The sequence below is a fragment of the Pezoporus occidentalis genome, unplaced genomic scaffold (assembly GCF_034315485.1).
Source record: "Pezoporus occidentalis ecotype Australia unplaced genomic scaffold, CSIRO_AGI_Poc_V1 ctg191, whole genome shotgun sequence".
NCBI lineage: Eukaryota > Metazoa > Chordata > Aves > Psittaciformes > Psittacidae > Pezoporus > Pezoporus occidentalis.
Window position 1 is genome coordinate 1,317,574 of NW_026913760.1, and position 19,916 is coordinate 1,337,489.

Below are 19,916 nucleotides of genomic sequence, written 5' to 3' on the forward strand. Positions count from 1 at the left end.
CATAGGGCAGATGGATTTGGAGTTGTATTCTTTGAGCATTGAGCCTAGTAAAGCTCTTTAGGAGAATTACTAGCTTTACCTAAAGCCAATGGCAACAAGATTAAGGTATCACTGTATTATTTCAGTGGGAGGGAATGGAAGTTTGCTGTTTTGTTTTTTTTTTTGACTAAGTCCTGAGGTTTAACAAAAATGGTTGGTTGTATAAATTCACAAAACCACAGAACCACATTATTTTGACCATATGACTTAAGTTGCATTATCTCTAGGCTATCTAAGAACATGTTATAAATGCATCTGTAAATTCTAAGCCATCTTAAGATGCATACAGCCTATGACACTTCTTGCAGTGCTGCTTCCTTCCCTTAGCTTGTATTGTTCCTGCTTCCATTAAAAATGTGACTTAATTCAAGCTCCTAGTTCTCAAGGCTAGTGATAAGGGTTCTTGCTGTCATTGCCTGTATGTAGATGTGGCAGCATGAAGAGTAATATCAGGAGTGTGGTAAACTTAAGGATACTGCCTGAGCCACAGTCTGCTGTGGAAGAAGGGCAGAGAGCCCTGCTTACCTCTCAGCACGCAGCAAACTGATGCAAAACTTCAAGGTAGGCACTGGTCATGTGAATGTGACTTGGGAAGCTACAGGGTAAAGCTTGGTCAAGAGATGGGTCCAACCTTTATTTTAGGGAGCTGAATAGAAAGTTAAAAATAAGATGTGTAATAATAATAGCAATGAGTAAATCACTCAGGCTGTCAAACCCAAAGTTTAACTCCCAGTTGTACCTAGGGCTTGCCTGCTCGGAACATGACTTTTTTCCTCTAGGACTGGCAAAGTTGGAGAGAGAAGGGGAGAACAAAGAGGCAAAAAAAGAGAAAATGGAAATATAGGAACGTCCAAGAAATAGATGGGAAATATGGGGGCTGGGGGTGGGTTAGGACTGCTTGAGAAGGCGTATATTTGGTTAATTTACTTAGGGTGAGTAACTTGTGCAGGGAATATAAGATGTGAAGTGCTACATGTATTCACTGTTTGGAGACTGGTATCTTGCCTGTGTATGTTACACATAGATACATATGTAAATAAGACTGGGAGAGTCCCAACACTTAAATACACCTTTACCAAACAGGACCAGAGTGCTCCCAGAACCCGTGGGGAAGGTGCTGAGTTCATGACCATAGCATGCTCCTTCCAGCATCACAAGGCTGCAGCGCTCGGAACGAACATGGATGCTCGCGAACTCTCTGGAAATCCTTCTCCCTGAGTGCAGGTTTCCCAGACTTGCCCAAGCCAACAAAACCAGCTGAATTACTGTCTGCTGCTGGAACCACGGCTTGGGCTCCGGCGTGTTTGTGCTCTCCCCCTGGCAGGGCCAGTGGCAGTGTGAAGCTTAGCTGGCCCTCATACAAATTCCACTCCCCTCCCTGGTGAGCAGGGAGCTTTGTGCGCTCTTTGTGTGCAGCAGGATTGCAGGACTGGTACTTGGGAAGGGAACAAGTAACCAGCTGGCTCCTGCAGTGCTGCAGGGCACAGGAGTGGGGATTTTTGCCACAAGGTAACCCCTTTCCTTACTGCTGTTACATAGTTTTCATCCTGTCTCCATACTTCTGAGGGATTAATAAATTTTTTAATGGCCTCTCCTAGTAGAGATGTATTTAAAGGACTCCTGGAATGACTCTTGAGAAGTAAATTGAACAGTAGGAATGCTTTATCCCAGCTGCCTTTGGTTTTGTTGCCTGGTCACTTCTGAGAAGCGGAATGAATGCAAAGAATCACTCTTGAAAGTGAATGAAGGGAAATGAAGTCAATAGTAAAACCGGTCATGGTAACTTGAAAGTATCCTTGTGTTCCCTTCCCCCTCTCTACATACATAAATTAGGGATGAGGCTGGAATGCAGAGGGTGTTTCCTTTTATACCACCAGTACTAAATAGCTCTTGTCATTTTCCTCGCTCTCTCTTGTGCTTAGAGTTGCGGTATCCGCTGTTGGGAGCTCTCCTCTCTGCAGCAGACATGTATTTAACCAGCCTTTCCGATCACGCTGAGGCTAACACTCCTTTCTTTAGCTTCACAGCCTTAATACACAATGTATTGGGAATCTTGGTAAGTGTGGTGTGATGCTGGGATGGCTCAAACAATGAGTGCATTGTGTAGCTTAAAAATACTTGAAGCCTTGGAAGAGCTTTTGTTTTGTCTCTAGTGTTTTTGGTTGTTTCTTTTTTCCCCCCCCCTCACAATGAAGTACATGACTACAAACCAGAATCAGTACTGGAAATAAAAAAGGCCATAAAAAGTCCTATATTGTTGTGATTAGCTGCGACTTGAGTTTGAGTTTTTGGAAGTTGCATCTGTTCAGTACTCTGAAGAGGAAGGCTTTGCCTCATGGTGGATTAGAAAGGACCAAACACATTCACAAGTGATTTGCACGTACTTATGGTCCCCAGGTTCTCCTGGACAGGTACTTCTGCTCAGCTTTGAGAGTGTTGACTTGATCTTCAGAGATAATGTGGGAAGAATGGCTCAGGTATGCGCAGTAATTGTGTGTTGAACTCACTTCACTGTCTTTATCCTTCTTGAGGTTCATCCAGTCCTGCTGCTACCTCAATCTGAGGCTTTTTGAGCCTCATGGGATTTTTATAATAATCCTAAAAATTGGTTTTTGTTGCAAAGTTTCCAAAGTATCCTTGGAATGATCACATAATACTTAGTTTGATCAAAAGGGTTTCTTCTGTGCTTAAGGATGGCAAGCTGAGGTAGTGGGCTCTATGTGTGGTCAGTGAATTGTCTTTTTACTCCTTAGGACACAATACCAGGCTAGAAGTAATCTGCTCTACATTATAGACAAGACTGGTTTCAGTTGGTGCTTTGGAAAATTCCAGAAATGGTATTTTGAGCCACCGGGAAGGTGCAGAAACAAGGACTAAGGATCAGAATGGTTTTTAAAATACTGCAATTCTTTGTTAGTCCTTGGGAACATCAGGAGATTGCTCCACTTGTACAAACAGACCGATTGACTTGCTCTCTGCTTAGGCAGCAGATCAACGTGAGTCCAACAACTTGCCCAGAAACCTTTTGGGTCTGGTGAAATAAAGACGCTCTTTGTTCACTGCCGTGATTGACTTGCTGCTGTGGAGTAGGTGACATGTTTTGCCTACCAAGCATGTTTTATAAGCAGAGTTTATATAAAGTTCATGGTACACTAAAATAGATAGCCTCTTCTGTACTAATAAAATAGCTTTTATTCTATTATTGGGAACAAATTTAATACAGAATTGCTTTTCAGGCTCACAATGGGCCTCTTGGAACTAAGTAATTGGGTTGCATTATTTTCTTTTGCTTGTTTGGATGCCTAAAGCTGTTTTGTTCTTTTATTCCATCGACCTGTAACAGTGCTCAAACTTCAGCACAACTTTTTCTCTTAGCATTTCAGCAAAGCTGTTTGTGATAGTGCGTGTGTGGTTCTTGTTCAGCATTCACTGAAGGCCCCCAGAGTATGAAAGCGTTTTTTTAGCCTCTGTCATGGAATTTTCCTTATTTCAAACACTGCTTTCCTTTAAAGGGGGGAAAAAGCACTGTCGTTGGAGAGATGTGTTGGATTCCTTTATTCATCTGTCTTTGAACAATGCATTTTCACTTGAACTGGTCATTTTTCATATGTGCACTGGCCCAGTGCCTCAGGTTTTCAGGCCAGCTGTATCCTGCCTGACAGACCAGGTGAATTACAGCAGCAACAGTTGGTGTAATAAATATTGACTATGAATTCTGAAATCGGGATTGTTCTCTTTGGAAGCCCACTGGGAAGCGGTTCAGGTTTGTGGTGAGTGACTGTTCTCTTACTAGATGATATATCAGAAGTGTGTGGCTGTCACTGGTTAAGAATTGCTTGGGAGCTTCTGGTACCTTTTCACATGGTAAACTGCAAATGCCTCAAGCATTTCTTAAAGGATTATCAGGGGCTTGAGATAAATGTGGCCCTGTCATTCCCCCTTCCTAGTTCTAGAAACCTTGTTTTGATTCCTTTGCTTTGTCAGGTTCCTGTCTCCTTGTCTACCTAAGAAAAACAAGTCTCACTTGAAGGTAGTGAAGGTAAGTGTCCAGACCTTGCTGATGGCAGCACTTAAAAGTGAAGGTGTATCATTGAAGCAATACATATAAACCTTAGAGAAGGTTGAGAAAGTAAAAGGTCACTGCAAAGGATAAGCAACCTTGATGCAGTTGCCAGGAGCTCACCTGTAGCTGTTGTACCTGGGAGAGCTGTGAGGAGGCTTTGAGGACTTCTGGGAGCACAGGCTCTGCACCCTTTGCAGGTGCCAATGGCTCCCTGACCCGTCAGTTCAGTGGGAGTTTTGGGATCACTGCCTTGGTTTGGCTTTAGTGTGTTTTGTCCCTTTGAGGTAGGGTTACAACTGTACTGTAGTTTTGTTTAATTCATAGCATCCCTTGGTGATGTACATGTGTAACAAGAGTAAAGAGATTTTAGGCTGTGTAGGGGATGCCCTCCCCCAATCCTCCCTTACTTTCACATCACTGAAACCCGTTATTTGGAAGTATTTAGTCTCTGAAGTGTTTCTGGTATTGACCAGAAATGTTTATGAAGGTATATTTAGATGAAACTAAGTACATCTGTGCAAATAAGTACTTCTAAACACTCTAGTAACCCCTGAGCTGTCTATCCCAAGTTATACAAGAGGGAGGAGCTTAGTACAGGTATTGCAGGTATGCTACAGGAATGTAGATCTACATTTCTGTCCTGGTTTTGCTTTTGTCAGAATGATGTATTCACCTTCTGTGTCTGGTGTTGCCCTGTAGTGTTTTAAAACAATCTCAGCATTTGAAATGTCTTCAGCATTTAAATGCTTCATCTTGGTGTCAAAGGTGCCTCAAGATGTTTGGGGAGAGGAGAGAGACAAGGCTGATCTCCAAGTCACAGTTAGCTTGGTGGAAGCTGTTAACAGATAATGCTATCTAACTGTATCCTGTGAGGGGTATGGTTATCAGATAAGGTTCTGGTGGTTATTTGTCTCTGATACTGGTACTTGAAGAAGAGGGCATTGAAATGAATTCAGCAGTAAACAACAGAATGCAGCAGTTCCCAAAGGCCAGTGATGCTGGTGACAACTGAGGGCTGTACATATGCTTCTCCCTTAAATATTCTTCCCTGGTGCTCTTTGCACAGAAGGGATCATTTACAAGCTTCTGGGCAGTGAGAGCAGCCCTCGGTGTTTGCAAGACTCCCACCTAGAGACTGTAGCAAAAATAGCATGCACAAAAGGGAGGAGGCAGAGGGAAGGCAGCGCGTTCTATAGATGCTCTTTTGCCCGTTGCGGTGCGGAAGGACTAAAATAACTCTCCATGTAACTGTCATGGGAATTGTAGTTACCATTTGAAAAGGAAAGGATAACGTTGGTGCTTTTTATTTTGGCAACGAGGGTGTTAATACAGATGAAAATACCCAAGTGAATCAGTGCACTGCGGAAGATGAAATGCTTCCCCTGTCAATTCTCAAACACTATTAAATCCACCCAGTTCAACACCAGTGCCTTGATGTCTGTCTCTTTGACCAAGGTATGGGAATACAGTATCCTTAATGGTGAGTTACTGGATTTAAAATGTGTGGCTGGTTGCTTTGCTCTCCAGTACTGGTTGTTTGGTATGAAATATGTATCTCAGCCCTGGTTTGGGGCTGCTTAAGAAGAAATCTATTTTCTGCCTACTTTTTTTAGCACATTTTTGTCCTTGGAAAGGGGACAGTCCGGGATCACAGCGTAAAAGGCATGTTGGATTCTAGAGATGTATCTTGAGTTTAGAAACTATTTAATTTGTCATTGTGATTGCTGCTAAAGAATGTATTCTGTTTCTAATGTAAAATTGATCCAAGTACTTCAAAAGGTCTTTTGCATAGGGTTGGTCTGCACCAGGGAGTTTTCAGACCCTTGTCACCACTGGCTGAGCCTGCTGGACTTTTTGGAGGTGTGGGGATGTTAGTACTTGAAATTCATTCATGCATTTGAGTATCAAGACGAAGCAGGACTTGGATTACCTTGGAGATCACTGACGTTGGGAGTAGATAATAGTGAAAGTTAAAGTAAATGCAGAAAGAATGAATGCCTAGGATGGTTCCAGACAAGTGGTTAACTTTCTGCTATATTTGAGATTTGTAGAATTATTAATTCTAGTTATCTACATAATTAAATATATATTACATCAGAAAATGGAGGTTTTATCCCTTTAAGATTTTTCTAGCTGTTGTTGTTGCCTGATCTAATCCTAAGTCTTTTGACCTTGTAAAACTTTACAGTGACTTCACCAAGTAAGCACTAGGATGAAATTGCCCATCTATACTTAAATGGATATATAAGATTTTTAAGGCAATTTTTTGTTTGCTGTTCTCCTTCCACATACATGTGCACTTCTAGATCTGCTGATAACTTGTGTATTGTCTTCTCTAAGACCGACATAGCTTGCAGTGGTTTTCAGAACAGTAATTATTCTGTATAGTTCTTACTATCGATACATGAATTATCTTAGTTTTCTTCAATGCATTGATAACTTCCTTAAGGTCTTACCCTATCAGAGGATTACAACAGTGTGATTTGCATTGTAAGGAGTAGTCGGAATCAGATTGCTCAGTTTGCTCTTGGCTCTTTTTGCAGATTGGATTTGATTGTGTGTTATCTTTATGCCCCGTTCACCTGTGATAGGTACATACTGAATGCTGTATCTTCATCTGAATAGTATGTGGTCTTAGGTCTTACAGATGTGAGAGGTATCGCTTAATCTTGTTCACAAACACATGAATGAATGGCTAAAGTAACCATAAACCTCCAGGAAAAAAAATGATGTGCTCTCAAATCAAGGTTTTCCTTTGTGTGATGTGGATCCTGGTTTAACTACGCACAGGTTTACGTCACATTTATGTCCTTAACACAGTGTTCTTGAGAAATAGCAGCCAGTTTGTGTTTCAGCAGTGTCAGGTTATTGTGGCGAGGGAGGTCCATGGAGATAATCTTGCGTTTAGCTATAGTTAGGTGGCAGTTTGTGCTGGGTATGTGGAAAATACAACTGAGCTGTATGGACCCATTCATGCCAAGAATCTGACTCTGCATCTTTTAGCCGGTGTGTCTGGGCTGTCTTTGCATTGTGCTGTGCTCAGACACACAGACTGCATGCTCCTGGCTGCTGTGTAATGCAGTTATGGAAGAACAGCTTGCTCATGTCCTTGGAGGCCACCGCCCATGTGTTTGGGACAGCCCAAGGATGATGTAAGTTTCTTTTTGGTATTAAGATGAATAAGAGGAAAGTCCTGTGCGTTTCACTGCTTCACAATGAAATACCCCTGTTGCTGTTCATGATAAGATAGCGTCTGTGCTATGCTGCATGATAGTTCTGGTTTAAATCCAGCAGTAGCTTTTGGTCTGTAGAGCAGGTACCAGTCCTTTCATAACTCTAAAACACGTAGAACCCATCCAATAGAAAATGTGGATACACTGTTTATCTCCATTAGACTGACGTGAGAGCAAACTAGCCCGAAGACTTGCATGTGTCAAAACTTGCAGGTATTTTCTTCTGCAGAAAACTAGATTTATATGTTTGTTTTGCAGCTTGAAGTAAGTGCTTGAAGAATGATTTGGCTCCTGCTTCTGCTGTTTGAAAGTATGAGGGGCGTGTGTGCATTTGAGAACATGAATCAGTGTGTGTGAGCTTAAGTCATAATTTGTCCTTTTTGCTCTACAAGCAGATCAGTTTGATACTAGGTCATTGTCAATGTATATTCCCCATTTCATTTTATCACTCCATATAAAAGTGTGCATGGTAATGGAAACTGTCCTCATCCAGAAGAGATACTCAAGTTTTTTAGGGAGTCTGTTGAATTGATTTCCTAATTTTCTGTAGCTGTTTTTGTTCCACTTCCTTGCATTCCTTAGACACTGATGTCTGAACATCTCCACCCTAAGATGTTTTGCCCTTGAGTTACTACATGCGTTCATAGTCCTTACAAAATAAAAAAGCTTTGAAATGGTATGGGTAATGATTGTATCTAAATCTCTTACCGGAAAGAATGGAGAAAATAAAGGTAGGAGTATGTATATACATAATCCCTCTGCTCTTACAGTACACACAAAATCCATTTCTATACTATACTGGAGTCGCAACAGAGAAACACCTCTAAGAGGTGATGATGTAAAACCTTTAAAACCAATTGAGTGCACAACACTGAACTTGGAACTCTGGCACGGTGAACTGTGCATACTAGTATGAAATGTGTAGCTTGAAAAAATTACTTCTGTATTTTTTAAGAACTCCCTACTTGCACTTTACTTCAACATAAAGATACTTAAACTGAATCAAAGTGTGCATTTTCTTTTTTACTTATAATTGTATCTTTCTTGAACGCTTAATATTTAGGAGAATTATGAACTTAACGGGTTTATTTCTGTTCCCATGCAGCGGATATAATTTCTACAGTAGAATTTAACCATTCTGGAGAGTTGTTAGCAACAGGAGACAAAGGAGGTAGAGTTGTCATCTTTCAACAGGAGCAGGAGGTGAGTGCTAACTATGTGAGGTATATTTAATACTCTGCTCTGTTCCCATTCATTCTCTTCTTAAAGAGGTTACACAAAATGCATGGTGTGTAATAAGTGATTAAAATAATGAAACTTAAGAGTGAAGAAATTACTGAGAACTTTAGTGATGCTGTTGGAAATTAATTTGTCTTCAAACACTCTTTGGCTGTGGTCTAAAGAGCACTTAAGGTGAAAACAAAAAAGGGGGCTAGGACACAAAAAGACCTTGGGGAAGCTGAAGCTAGTTGGTTTGTAATGACTCTACTTGGCTGTGATGATTATTTCAGATTTCACTGTAGTGGGGGAAATCAAAGTTGTCCCTAAGTGAGTTTGTAACTGACCTAAGATGTCCTTGTCCATTCTGGTATCAATCAGGTAAAATCCTAGAGTAATAGTAGCAACGGTATCTCTTCATTTTATACTTGTTCTTTTGGTCTTTGCAGAATTCTACAGACAAATCTTCTGATGCTAGGAAAGGGCCTCAACCTTAGTGTTGAGAGGAGAAGTGAGATGGAGTGCTTGGTTTTTTAATTAAAGCTGTAGTTAGAAGTTGACTAGGTTAGCACTTATTTCAAGGAGAGGATGAAAGGCACTTCTGTCACTGCCTAGAAAGGTCATGCTGGTATTTCTTTCCTTAGTGTTTCATTCAATTTCAACTCTAAAAGTCCTCAACTTTAAGAATCCCACAGTTCCCCAGAGCAAGCTCCTTTCTGCTGGTAAGAGCCAACTCCAGGACAGGGCCTTCTCTTGACAAGTCACCGTGGTCAGGGGGAGCCATCTAGTGGGGTGTTCCCAACTGGCCTGCCTCTGCCTGGGTTGCTTTGGCCAGAGTCTGGGGTGGACATAGTCCCGCGTGTAATCTGCCTGTAGTTGTGGGGGGCACAAACCCTGGTGTTTTGTCACTCTGAGCTTTAGCTTGCATCCTTTAGGGATCCTTTAATGAAGCTTAAATAGCTATTTGCTTGCTTGCAAATGAGTTGTCTTTAAATGCCTACATTTGGTTTTGATGTGTAACCTATGGCTCATATCCTTACGATCTATGAAGCTGGGTACAGTGGGAACCACCTGGGTTATCAGATTGAGTTGCATAGTGTTGTTTTTGGCATAATTTGACTTCTCAGTGTTTAGGGAATGAGCAATGGGGACTTCATTCCCTAGTGCATTAGTAGTGAGTTATGCTACAGGCACAACTGTCTAGAGCAAGTTTTATGTGTTAGGAGTATCTAAAAGACAATGAACTATTCGAGTTGGATTTATGTACCACTTCCTATCACACAGCATTTGAGTGCTTTTCAGACTATACGTACAGGAAAAAAAACACTAACCCATAAGCACAATAAGCTTAATATACAAGCTTGTACAACTTCACCCACTACCAAAAGGCTGCCACCTCTGGGCTGGAACGTGATGGCCCTTCTGCAAGGCGAAGCAAGTGACATTACACAAGGAGCAGGCAGGAAATGAATACTGTATCTAATTGAAACTGAAGGAGGAATTTGCGTAGGCAGCCTGTAATTACCTAAATTGGAATTTAACATGAGGCACTTGGGCCAACACCTCTTCTTGGGTGGATTTTTTTTGAGTGCCATGAGATAGTCTGATGGTTTAAATTTTGCCTTTATCCCAAGGGTGGATTTCATCTCTTTATATATTACTCTAGTCCTTTACTACTCTACTACTCTAATAGAGCTTTGCTAGACTCCACAAGAAGTATATTTAAGACTCAGTCGCTATGGTAAGTATGGAATTGAAGGAAAGTTCCCTGAATCATGACCAGCATTTCCTAAAGCACAATAGATTTCCTTTCGAAGTTGCCTGTTCTGGGCAGTGACCCTGCTTTAACTTGCTATGTCTAACTGAAACTTGGAACAAAGGTTCTTCCATTCTCTAGGGTGGGAAAGCCAGTGCAATTGGTAGGTGTGGTACAACATCCTAGTGCCAAATTGTATTTCTAAGCATTTTGTCCACATTTCCCTCCCCCACAGCTTATTGCAAAGTGTAAGAAATCCTGCCAGCTATTAATGTAAGGGTATGAAGCAAGAGAAAATGATGTGAGGAATGTAATACATGTGGGCTTGCAAGGATCATATCAAGAAGTATGTTCTAGTGAGGCACTAAGGGATGAAATGAATATAGATGGGCATGAGACACACAAGGGAAGGAAGGAGCAAAGTCCCTAGTCAAGAACATATCCCAGGAAAGGCAACCTCATGAAGGGGGTGGGACAGGAATATGTTGCAAAATTAAGCTTAAATTAATGTCAGGTATTTCTAGTAAGCGCTGCTTCCAAAATGGGAATTTAAGGTTCAGTTCACCCAGTGCAGTATTGGTGTTAGGAAGCCACTGCCTAAAACATAGCTTGTAGGAAGAGGAATTGTGCAGGTTTGGAGGTTTTTCAGTTTTCCAGACGGTTCCATCCTGCACAGGCTGACTGCAGGTGTGACTTTTCATGTCAGAGGTGTATTATAGCAGAGGTGGGGTTTTTTTCCTTTCCACCCCCATCTCCAAATGAGGAAGAAAAAGCTGCTTAAGCAGTTTAGAAGGTCTTGGGGAATGTGGAGCTGCTTGTATAAATTTAGAGGTGACGTGTGGGATTTCGATAGTGTGCCTAGCAAGCTGAACTTGCCCACAGAGAAGATCTGACATATGTGTGGCTGTGTCATTCTCGTGGGGAATGTTCTTCTTAAAAGACAAAGGTAGAAATACTAAAGATGAGAGAATGATGAAGATTTTTGAGGGTTTCTTTGTTGGTTTTTTTTAAGAAAAGAAACCTTACCATGCCTACAGTGTTTAGGTAAAATGTTAGTTTGCAAGCTGAGCTGATTGGAATTAACATGAGAACTTATTGGAGATGATATTCATGTGGCTGAGGGGAGTTTCTGGAAGTTCTGGGAATCCAAAGTTGCTGCCATAACTGTCTCTGACGTTTTCTTAGCCAAAATTGTAGGAACTGTAATCAAAACCTTGCAAAAGAGATGATCCTCATTTTTGTCTGTTCCATGGGCTTGTTGCAGTAAGGCAAGTTGTACATCAAAGGGTACTCAAGGCAGGTCTGGCATAGGCAGCCAGAGAGTGTAGTCTTAACCTATTTTTGTGCTATTTTTTTATGCTAACTAGCAGTCTGCCTGTGTATCTTGCTGCATAAATATCTAGTTCTGGTTTCTGCCTGCAGCCTTGAAAAGCATTCTGCACATTGCGTACATACCTTGATCATTTAATTCTCTTTTTAGAACAAAACCCAGTCTCACAGTAGAGGAGAATACAATGTTTACAGTACCTTTCAAAGCCATGAACCAGAGTTTGACTACTTGAAAAGTTTAGAAATTGAAGAGAAGATCAACAAAATTAGGTGGTTACCCCAGAAAAATGCTGCTCAGTTTTTATTGTCTACAAATGGTAAGTTATGACTTCACAGTTAATTTTGCGTGGTAACCTCGTTGCATACCTTTGCTATTAGGATTTTTGTCTGATTCTCTCCACTTCCAAAAGGCCAGAAGCAAGTTGGTTTTTAGTCCACGTGTCTAGGGATGTGGCTGTGCAGGAGTTACACTGTTTGAACTGTCCTGTTCTTCTGGGTCACCTGGATGCAGGAGTTCCATAGCGTGGGGTGGTGTATTCATCTTTTCTGATACGGTTGTTTTAGAGCAAAGGGGCTTGGTGAAGGTGTCATTGAGTACCTTCACCTGTGTCTCACTAACTGTGAGCGAGCTGACATTAATCATTCATAACAGTCCTCATTCTAATTGAAACTTGCTGTAACTTTATAAAGAACAAACCGCGGAGGAGGTCTTTCAAATGCTTTTTATCTTGTTTTCTCCAAGCGGTATTTTTGTCTCTTTCGGTACACGTAGGTGGTCTTGCTTGAAGGCTTCGTGTTAAAGTGCATCAACTGTGAAGATGAGTATCTTTCCTACAGCTTTGATCTTTTTTAAAACTGTGGCTGCTTTATTTCAGATAAAACCATAAAGTTATGGAAAATCAGTGAAAGGGACAAAAGACCGGAGGGTTATAATTTAAAGGAGGAAGATGGACGGTATAGGGATCCTACTACAGTTACAACACTACGGGTGAGTAGTTCACTTGGTGGATTAGCTACACTGAAGTGATTTCTCCTCTCCCTCCCCTGGCACCACAGATTAGCCTGTGGCTTAGTGAGTAACTGTCCCATCACATTATTAAGGTTACATTTTCTGTGATGTTAGCTGGCAGACATTTACTTCTGAGGTGATACTGAGATATTTTAATTGACTTGATGTATGCGAGCAGTGTGTTTGAGTGCTACTGTGTTTGTAGTACATTTGCATCTCAAACTTCCATTGCTTTGTATTTTGCAGGTGCCAGTATTCAGGCCCATGGACCTCATGGTTGAAGCTAGTCCACGAAGAATATTTGCCAATGCTCACACGTATCACATCAATTCCATCTCCATTAATAGTGATTATGAAACGTACTTATCTGCAGATGACTTGCGGATTAACCTGTGGCACCTAGAAATTACAGACAGAAGTTTTAGTATCTTTTTTTGGTTACAACAAAGCTGTTGGATTTTCTTTCCTTTCATGAAAAGCTTTTCGTATAGTGTGTCTCTCCACATCCTGGTTATTTATCCCTGTTCCTGCTGAAGAGGTGGCTCAGCATGAGCAGTATAAGGAGTGGTTGTCATTAGCGTGGTGCAAAACACTCTTAGAAGAGGAAAAAAAGCTAAAGGTTTCAAATGAGATGAGCAGTTCTGGAAGGCAGGATCACAGTAAACTATCTTGTGAACATATTCTTGACTTGCAGTAAGAAGCAAGTCAGAAATAACATCCTTCTCTCAACAGTGCTTATGCCTTTTTGCCTTCTAGCCTAACCATCAGCCCCTCTCATGTGTGCCCCTGCAGATGTTATAGGCAGTAGGATCACAGGAATATGTTTGCAGATGCGTTCTTTATAATGTAGTAATTAGAACTGAAACAAAGTTCTATGTGAAAAATCTTTGACGTATATTAAGCAGTCTTTCATTGTTACAAGCATTAACTTCAAACTGCTATAGAATGCAGTGTTACAGTTTCGTTTTCTAGACAAACTGTGAGACTTGATTCTCACTTTTATCCAGTTTCTGACTGGGTCCCACGGTCCTGAAAAAGCATTGCTGGATGCTTTTAAAGCTGAAAGACGGGTTATGAAAACTGGAGACCGTTTCTTAACAAAATGCTGTAGATATTGTAGATATTAAGCCTGCCAACATGGAGGAGCTCACAGAGGTGATAACAGCAGCAGAGTTCCACCCGAACAGCTGTAACACATTTGTGTACAGCAGCAGTAAAGGAACGATTCGTCTCTGTGATATGAGAGCATCAGCACTCTGTGACCGACATTCAAAATGTAAGTTCTCTTGTGCAGTGTTTGTTGTCATTTTCTGGAATATGATTATCTTGCTGCTAGATGAAATGAGGCACTGATTAGGAATAGATTAAGCATTGAATTGTGTGTATTTGTATTGGATTTCTGAAGTGTATTGACTAGATAGATCTAAAGCCTATATTCTAAATAATCTTAAAGTTAGGTTCATGTTTTGCCAAAGTAATGAATAAAGTTATTAGCAGCTTAAGCTGGGGAGTCTGCTTAGACAGGAATGGCCTTCAGGAGGCCAAATACTAGGTGCTTGGTGTGTACTTGATGCTAGAAATCTTACATGTATGAATGAAGACTCCAAGTATTAGTGAGTAGTTCACTCAGAAGTGGATTGTGGCAAGGTTATTGAGAGGTTGTTAACCTAATGTGGGTGTATTGTATTGGACGAGACACAAGCTTACTTCTTGAAATGCCTGTCTTACTTTCCTACAGTGTTTGAAGAACCAGAAGATCCTAGCAACAGATCATTTTTCTCTGAAATCATCTCTTCCATATCTGATGTCAAATTTAGCCATAGTGGTCGATACATGATGACTAGAGATTATCTGTCAGTGAAGATCTGGGATTTAAATATGGAAAACAGACCTGTGGAAACATACCAGGTATTTGGTAAAGATGATGTAGGCTAGAAATTATAAACCTTGAAGGATACTGAGTCTTACTAATAGTCTTGATGTAGCAGTTAGACTTTTGTCTACAGATGACTATATCCAGGGAAAGCAGTGGTGGGATTTGTGTTTCACACATGTGCTTGAGGATCTTGCTAGTTGCAGGCTGACTGCAGAACCCAAACCCCTGTCTGGGTATGAAAAAGCCTCCCTCTTACCCAGTAAAGGTTATCTTCAGCAGTAAGATAGTATAAGTCTTCAGATGACTTTATATTCTTCTGTTCCTTCCTGGACAAAGTGGGAGGAGGCAAAACATTTCCTTTGCAGAAGATGTTTTTAGCCAGCACTGAAAATTGCTGTGGTGTTTCCTGTATAAGGAAATTTGGGAAGTGATATTCTCATCTGACTAGGAAAATCACACCATCAGACATCAGTCACCAAAGCATGATTTTTAGAAATAAGCAAAGTCTTTCAGTATCTGAAAGGGTAGTGAAGGTATGAGAGCTGCTTGGAGAGGGAAAGCATTCTGAAGGGCTGCCCAGTTCTGGGAGACAGCTCTTTCCCTCCCCAAATGATTTGCTACTCTTTGAGTTCATGTGAAGTCTTTGTAAAGCAGAACATGTTAATTCAGGCCTCTGCTCATTCTGCTCCTCATCCATCCAGAGGAGGGAGCTGTGTGTGCTCCGGTGGAGGGGGTGCAAGCAGTCACGTACTTCATTCCGTTTGGAACAGAGTCTGTGCAGGTTGTTTTACAGGTGTGCAGGTTCAATATTCCCTCAGTTTATCTACCTCAGTTTTTTTCTTTTTGCAGGTGCATGAATACCTCAGAAGTAAACTTTGCTCACTCTATGAGAACGATTGCATTTTTGACAAATTTGAATGCTGTTGGAATGGATCAGACAGGCAAGTTTAATTTTTCTCTCTACGCACTTAAGTTATTAAAATGGGCAACTTGAAGCATGACCTCGTACCTGTCTGGTTTTATTCAAGGACTGGCTTGGATAATATTTTAGTACTTCAGTAAACTTAAAAGGATGTATATTAGCTCTTAATCCTTGATGTAGCAAAGCATGTTCTGATTAAGATGCCTTGTCAGCAAGTAGGGCACTTAGGAAAAACCTTCCAGGGGTTCTCTTTGTTACAACAAGTTGTTAAGTTTGCCTTGCTTGGGCATGGCTGACTAGCCAATAATAGCATTTAAGACAGTTGCTTTTGTGTTAATCGTGTCATTAACTGCTTATTTGCTAGATCTAAATCAGTTCACTGTAGCCCTACCAGTATTGTCAGATAGAGGTTGTTGGGTTTTTAACTTTAAGTATTCTTTGAGGCAAAGGAAGGGCAGGGAAACTTGTAAGTGTATATGTCTTATAAGGATCTCCTGTAAGGTATTATCACAAACTCAGTATGTTTGTTAGTACCTGAATTCATGCAGCTTTCATGTAACTAAAATTATGTGGCTAAAAATACGATGTATTTTGCTTTTGTTAGCTCGCTTCCTCATGTGTGCGTGAGAAGCAAACTGAGTGATGACAAATTAAAATGCTTAGATAACTGGACCTTTTAAGGTACACACTTTAAGGAGAAAGATACTATTTTTTTAAATCTATAAAACATTCCAATGCCTTAGTTTCACTTTAGCATGTGACTCAGTAAGGCATGATACTCATCGGGACCTTCAGGCTTCATGAAAGGAGAGGTTATTTTCAACTGAATTGTTCCTTTCTTCTTTTTGCCTCTCTGCAGCATTGTCATGACAGGATCTTACAACAACTTCTTCAGAATGTTTGACAGGAACACAAAGCGAGACATCACCTTAGAGGCATCCCGGGAAAACAACAAGCCCCGTACCGTGTTGAAGCCCCGTAAAGTATGCGCAAGTGGTAAGCGAAAGAAGGATGAAATCAGTGTTGACAGCCTAGACTTCAACAAGAAGATTCTACACACAGCCTGGCATCCTAAGGAAAACATCATTGCCGTAGCTACTACAAACAACTTGTATATATTTCAAGACAAAATGAATTAGGGTTGGCATTCCTACCTGAAGAGTCCACTTCCTGCATAGTTGAAATAGTTGAATCTAGCATTTGTACCTGTAAACAAAAGAGAATGAGAGGTCCATTATGGCACCCCCTTTCCAGTGTTTAAAAATGTGCCATATGACAACACACTTTTATAGCTACATGGAGAAAGCTCTGTTGATGTGTCACTGCGTTCTTCTCCATGTCTGCTAGCCATTTAGGTGAGGATAGGGCACTTTTTAATTTAAATGACTACTTGCACCATCTTGCCTAATGGACTAGATTGGACTGTATCAACATCGGTTTACTCCACTTTTTATGCCTTCCATTGTGATGACGTCCAACACAGGGAAAGCCTTCAGTCATGCTATGGGATTTAATTGTGTAACCTCATTACTGTATCATTCGTGGCCCCCTTTTTTTATTAAATACAGCTCATTCTTGCTGTGGCTTGTAGCATTCCTCCTCCTTCTGGCCTCCTGGACTCCCCCTTTCCCTTTCACCCCCCTCCACCTCGCCTTGGTGGTGGTGTAGAAAAAACCCAACAAAATAAAGCACATGAAATGGGTCCGTTTGGGGTCAGTGGTAAAGGGGGTCTGTGTTGCAACCAATGTTTTAATAAACAGTTGACTGTAATCACTCCTTGCCATGTCTGGCACCAAAAAAAAAAAAAAAAAAAAAGGAGAAAATAAGGAAAAAAACAAACTACTGAATAAAAGTGACAAAGAATGGAGAATCTGGGTTTTTTTTTTGGTTGTTTTTTTTTTTAATCTACCTCTTTATACAAATACTCTGTGTTTTACCTTAGATGCATGAAAATAAAATGATGTTTTTTGTAATGATTTTAACCAGTATTAATTATTTTTCATGGGAACGAAGAGAGGGAGGGATTTCACAAGTAGCTGCATTCGTTCATGAATAACCAGAACACCACTTCCATTTCAAGTCCATGAACTGCTGTCAGATTTTGCCACAATCTGAACGCATCAGATACTGTTCCAGTATCCTTGAAGGCTCTTTTTTAAAAACCCTATTGCTTAAATTGGAAGAGGAATAGAATTTTCAGGTTTTAAAATCTGTTTTACGGGACTAACGTCTTAATGTTTGGTTTTGTCCTGGTTTCTTCAATGCCTTGTTTTAGGATACAATACCTTTAATGCCTTGTTTAGAGTACAAAGTCCCCTGTGGCTTTTTAAACTGTTGTCTGAACTCTTGTCTGGCAGTATGATGTTCTGTAGTGCACAATACCACGTGATTACATAGATAATGACTACACTGCATTCTGAGATGCTCTATTTTCTGTATTTTATTGCTATCAGTAACTGAGTGGAAATGTAGTTTTACCATGCAAGTGTTGCTTTTGGCTTTGCAAAGTTACTGCACATACAGAAATGTTAAATGGTGCAACGATCAGAAAATACGTGGAGTACAGAAGCTGCATGAAATAAGTGTTCATAGTTATTTGAGATGAGAGATTTAAACTCTTCAGCAAATAAGGCTTATCCAAAGATGAACTAGATATCGATGCTTTATAAGGCTCATGAGTTTTTACCTCCAGATATTTTTGCTAATTGTGCTTTTAGGTTTCCTCCTCCTTCAAAGAAATGTTCAGAATGAAGTTTGAAAGTCGTAGTGAACTCACCTTGACTGGGAGAATTTTCACTTTTCAGTTACCTATATTTAAATTATTTCTGTGGCTTAGTTATAGGTAGTTATTATAATGCCTTTATTATTTGATCAACTAAGATACTGTTTCTGCTGTAAAATTATGGCTGGGTTAGAGGCTAACAAGACTACTATTGCAGTCATACTTTAATTTAACTCCTTGTGCAGTGGTTTGAAAATGTAAAAATTCTAATATTTATTAGATCTGGTTCTCTTAAATACAGTATTTGTCTTGTAACATGCATGCCTGACCATGAGCCTTTGTAAGGGGTTTACCTTTTTTTTTTTTTTCACCTGTTAGCCTTGTAAAGAATTGAACTGCCCCAGAGACAGCAACTGTTCTCCAATGGGTGAATAAACTAATAGGCCCTATTCCTGCTTGCATAGCATGTGACTAATTTTACTGATGACTATACTTGCTAATAGTTAAGGAAACAACTTGTTGGGTAACATTAATCATGTGTATAGGTGTTTACAGGATCAGGGCCAAGGTTTATTCTTTTCTCATCACAAGGGCGAAGAGGTAATTAGATGCTTCTTTTGCATCATAGCTGGTAAAATTCATCTCCGTTTTGCGAAGAAGGGGGTAGGTTTAATGACTGCTATTTTGGGAAGTTGGAGGGTCATGGTATTAAGACTGCCACACTTGTATCTATCCCGAATGATGCACTGAATACCTGAGAAGTCGCTTAGCGCAGAGACAGAAGGAAGTGAGGATGTGAAGATGACACAGAAGGGAACAGGTAGACTTCCCAGAGGACAAAGTGCAGCCTCCGAGCAATACTACAGTCAAGCGAAACCACCTCAGACCTCAGCTGTGCGTGTCGGGATGGAATCAGGGGTTCTAACGCTAGTCTTGGGCAGGAGTTTTGCTTTTGGCAATAGCAGCGATCCCTGGCATGTCATCTGAGGTTTAATTTATCCTCACCAAAACCAGCTACTGACTTCGGTGTCATACTATCCAACTAGAGAATTCTCTAAGCACACTGTCCATTGACATATGCTGTAAAACTTATATTTTATTAATAAAAGTATGCATAGAATACATCTTGTCAGGTTGCTTTTTATCCTCTGTCCTGGCCCTCTCCTTTTTCTCTTATTTGCAGGTGGTTTTGAAATTACTGATCTCTTCCCTCCAGCACATTGCCTGGTGCCCCATTACACTATTCCTGGATTGTGATTTCTGGGTGTCTCCTGGAGCACTTCCCAGGCAGGGGGTGCTGGGGTGCCCAACAGCAGCTGCTCTGCTCTAGAGGTCTTCTCCAGTGCCCCATGAAATAGTATGAATTCTCAGTTCTCTATCCTTTAATACCAGATGAAGTACAGACAAGTTCTGTTCCCTGCTATCTTATCTGGAAGCAGAATGCCAAGAATGGCTACTTAAGCAGCTAGTATCTGTAAAATTACGGGCATACTCTGAACCTCAGTGATCCTGCTGTCAACAGTTAACATTCAGTGTAAGCTGATTATCCAACTGGTACAATGCTGGGGCGTCAGAGTTCTGTGACTGTTGTGTCTTCACTATTTTCCTGGTGAGAAGTGCCTGATGCCTTGAAAACAGTTGAATATGCAGTAACACCCTGCTTTCCCTTCCTGTTCTGTTGAGGCAGGACTAACTCCTACTCCAGCATTTATTATTTAACTACATATTCTTTTACTCTCAGCCAAACTG

General features: G+C 40.7%; 1 protein-coding gene across 4 annotated transcripts in view; it reads left to right on the plus strand.

Moving 5' to 3' along the window:
• PPP2R2A (protein phosphatase 2 regulatory subunit Balpha) overlaps positions 1–19,291 on the plus strand; it is a 44,353-nt gene extending 25,062 nt beyond the window's left edge. For all 4 annotated transcript variants that reach the window (XM_062617029.1, XM_062617031.1, XM_062617028.1 and 1 more), the window contains 8 exons: positions 8,441–8,538; positions 11,790–11,955; positions 12,514–12,626; positions 12,894–13,071; positions 13,759–13,923; positions 14,386–14,555; positions 15,373–15,464; positions 16,305–19,291. In XM_062617029.1, coding sequence (XP_062473013.1) covers positions 8,441–8,538; positions 11,790–11,955; positions 12,514–12,626; positions 12,894–13,071; positions 13,759–13,923; positions 14,386–14,555; positions 15,373–15,464; positions 16,305–16,584 — 1,262 coding nt within the window. In that variant the 3' untranslated portion in view covers positions 16,585–19,291. The remainder of the gene's footprint in view (positions 1–8,440; positions 8,539–11,789; positions 11,956–12,513; positions 12,627–12,893; positions 13,072–13,758; positions 13,924–14,385; positions 14,556–15,372; positions 15,465–16,304) is intronic.
• The last annotated feature ends 625 nt before the right edge of the window (positions 19,292–19,916 follow it).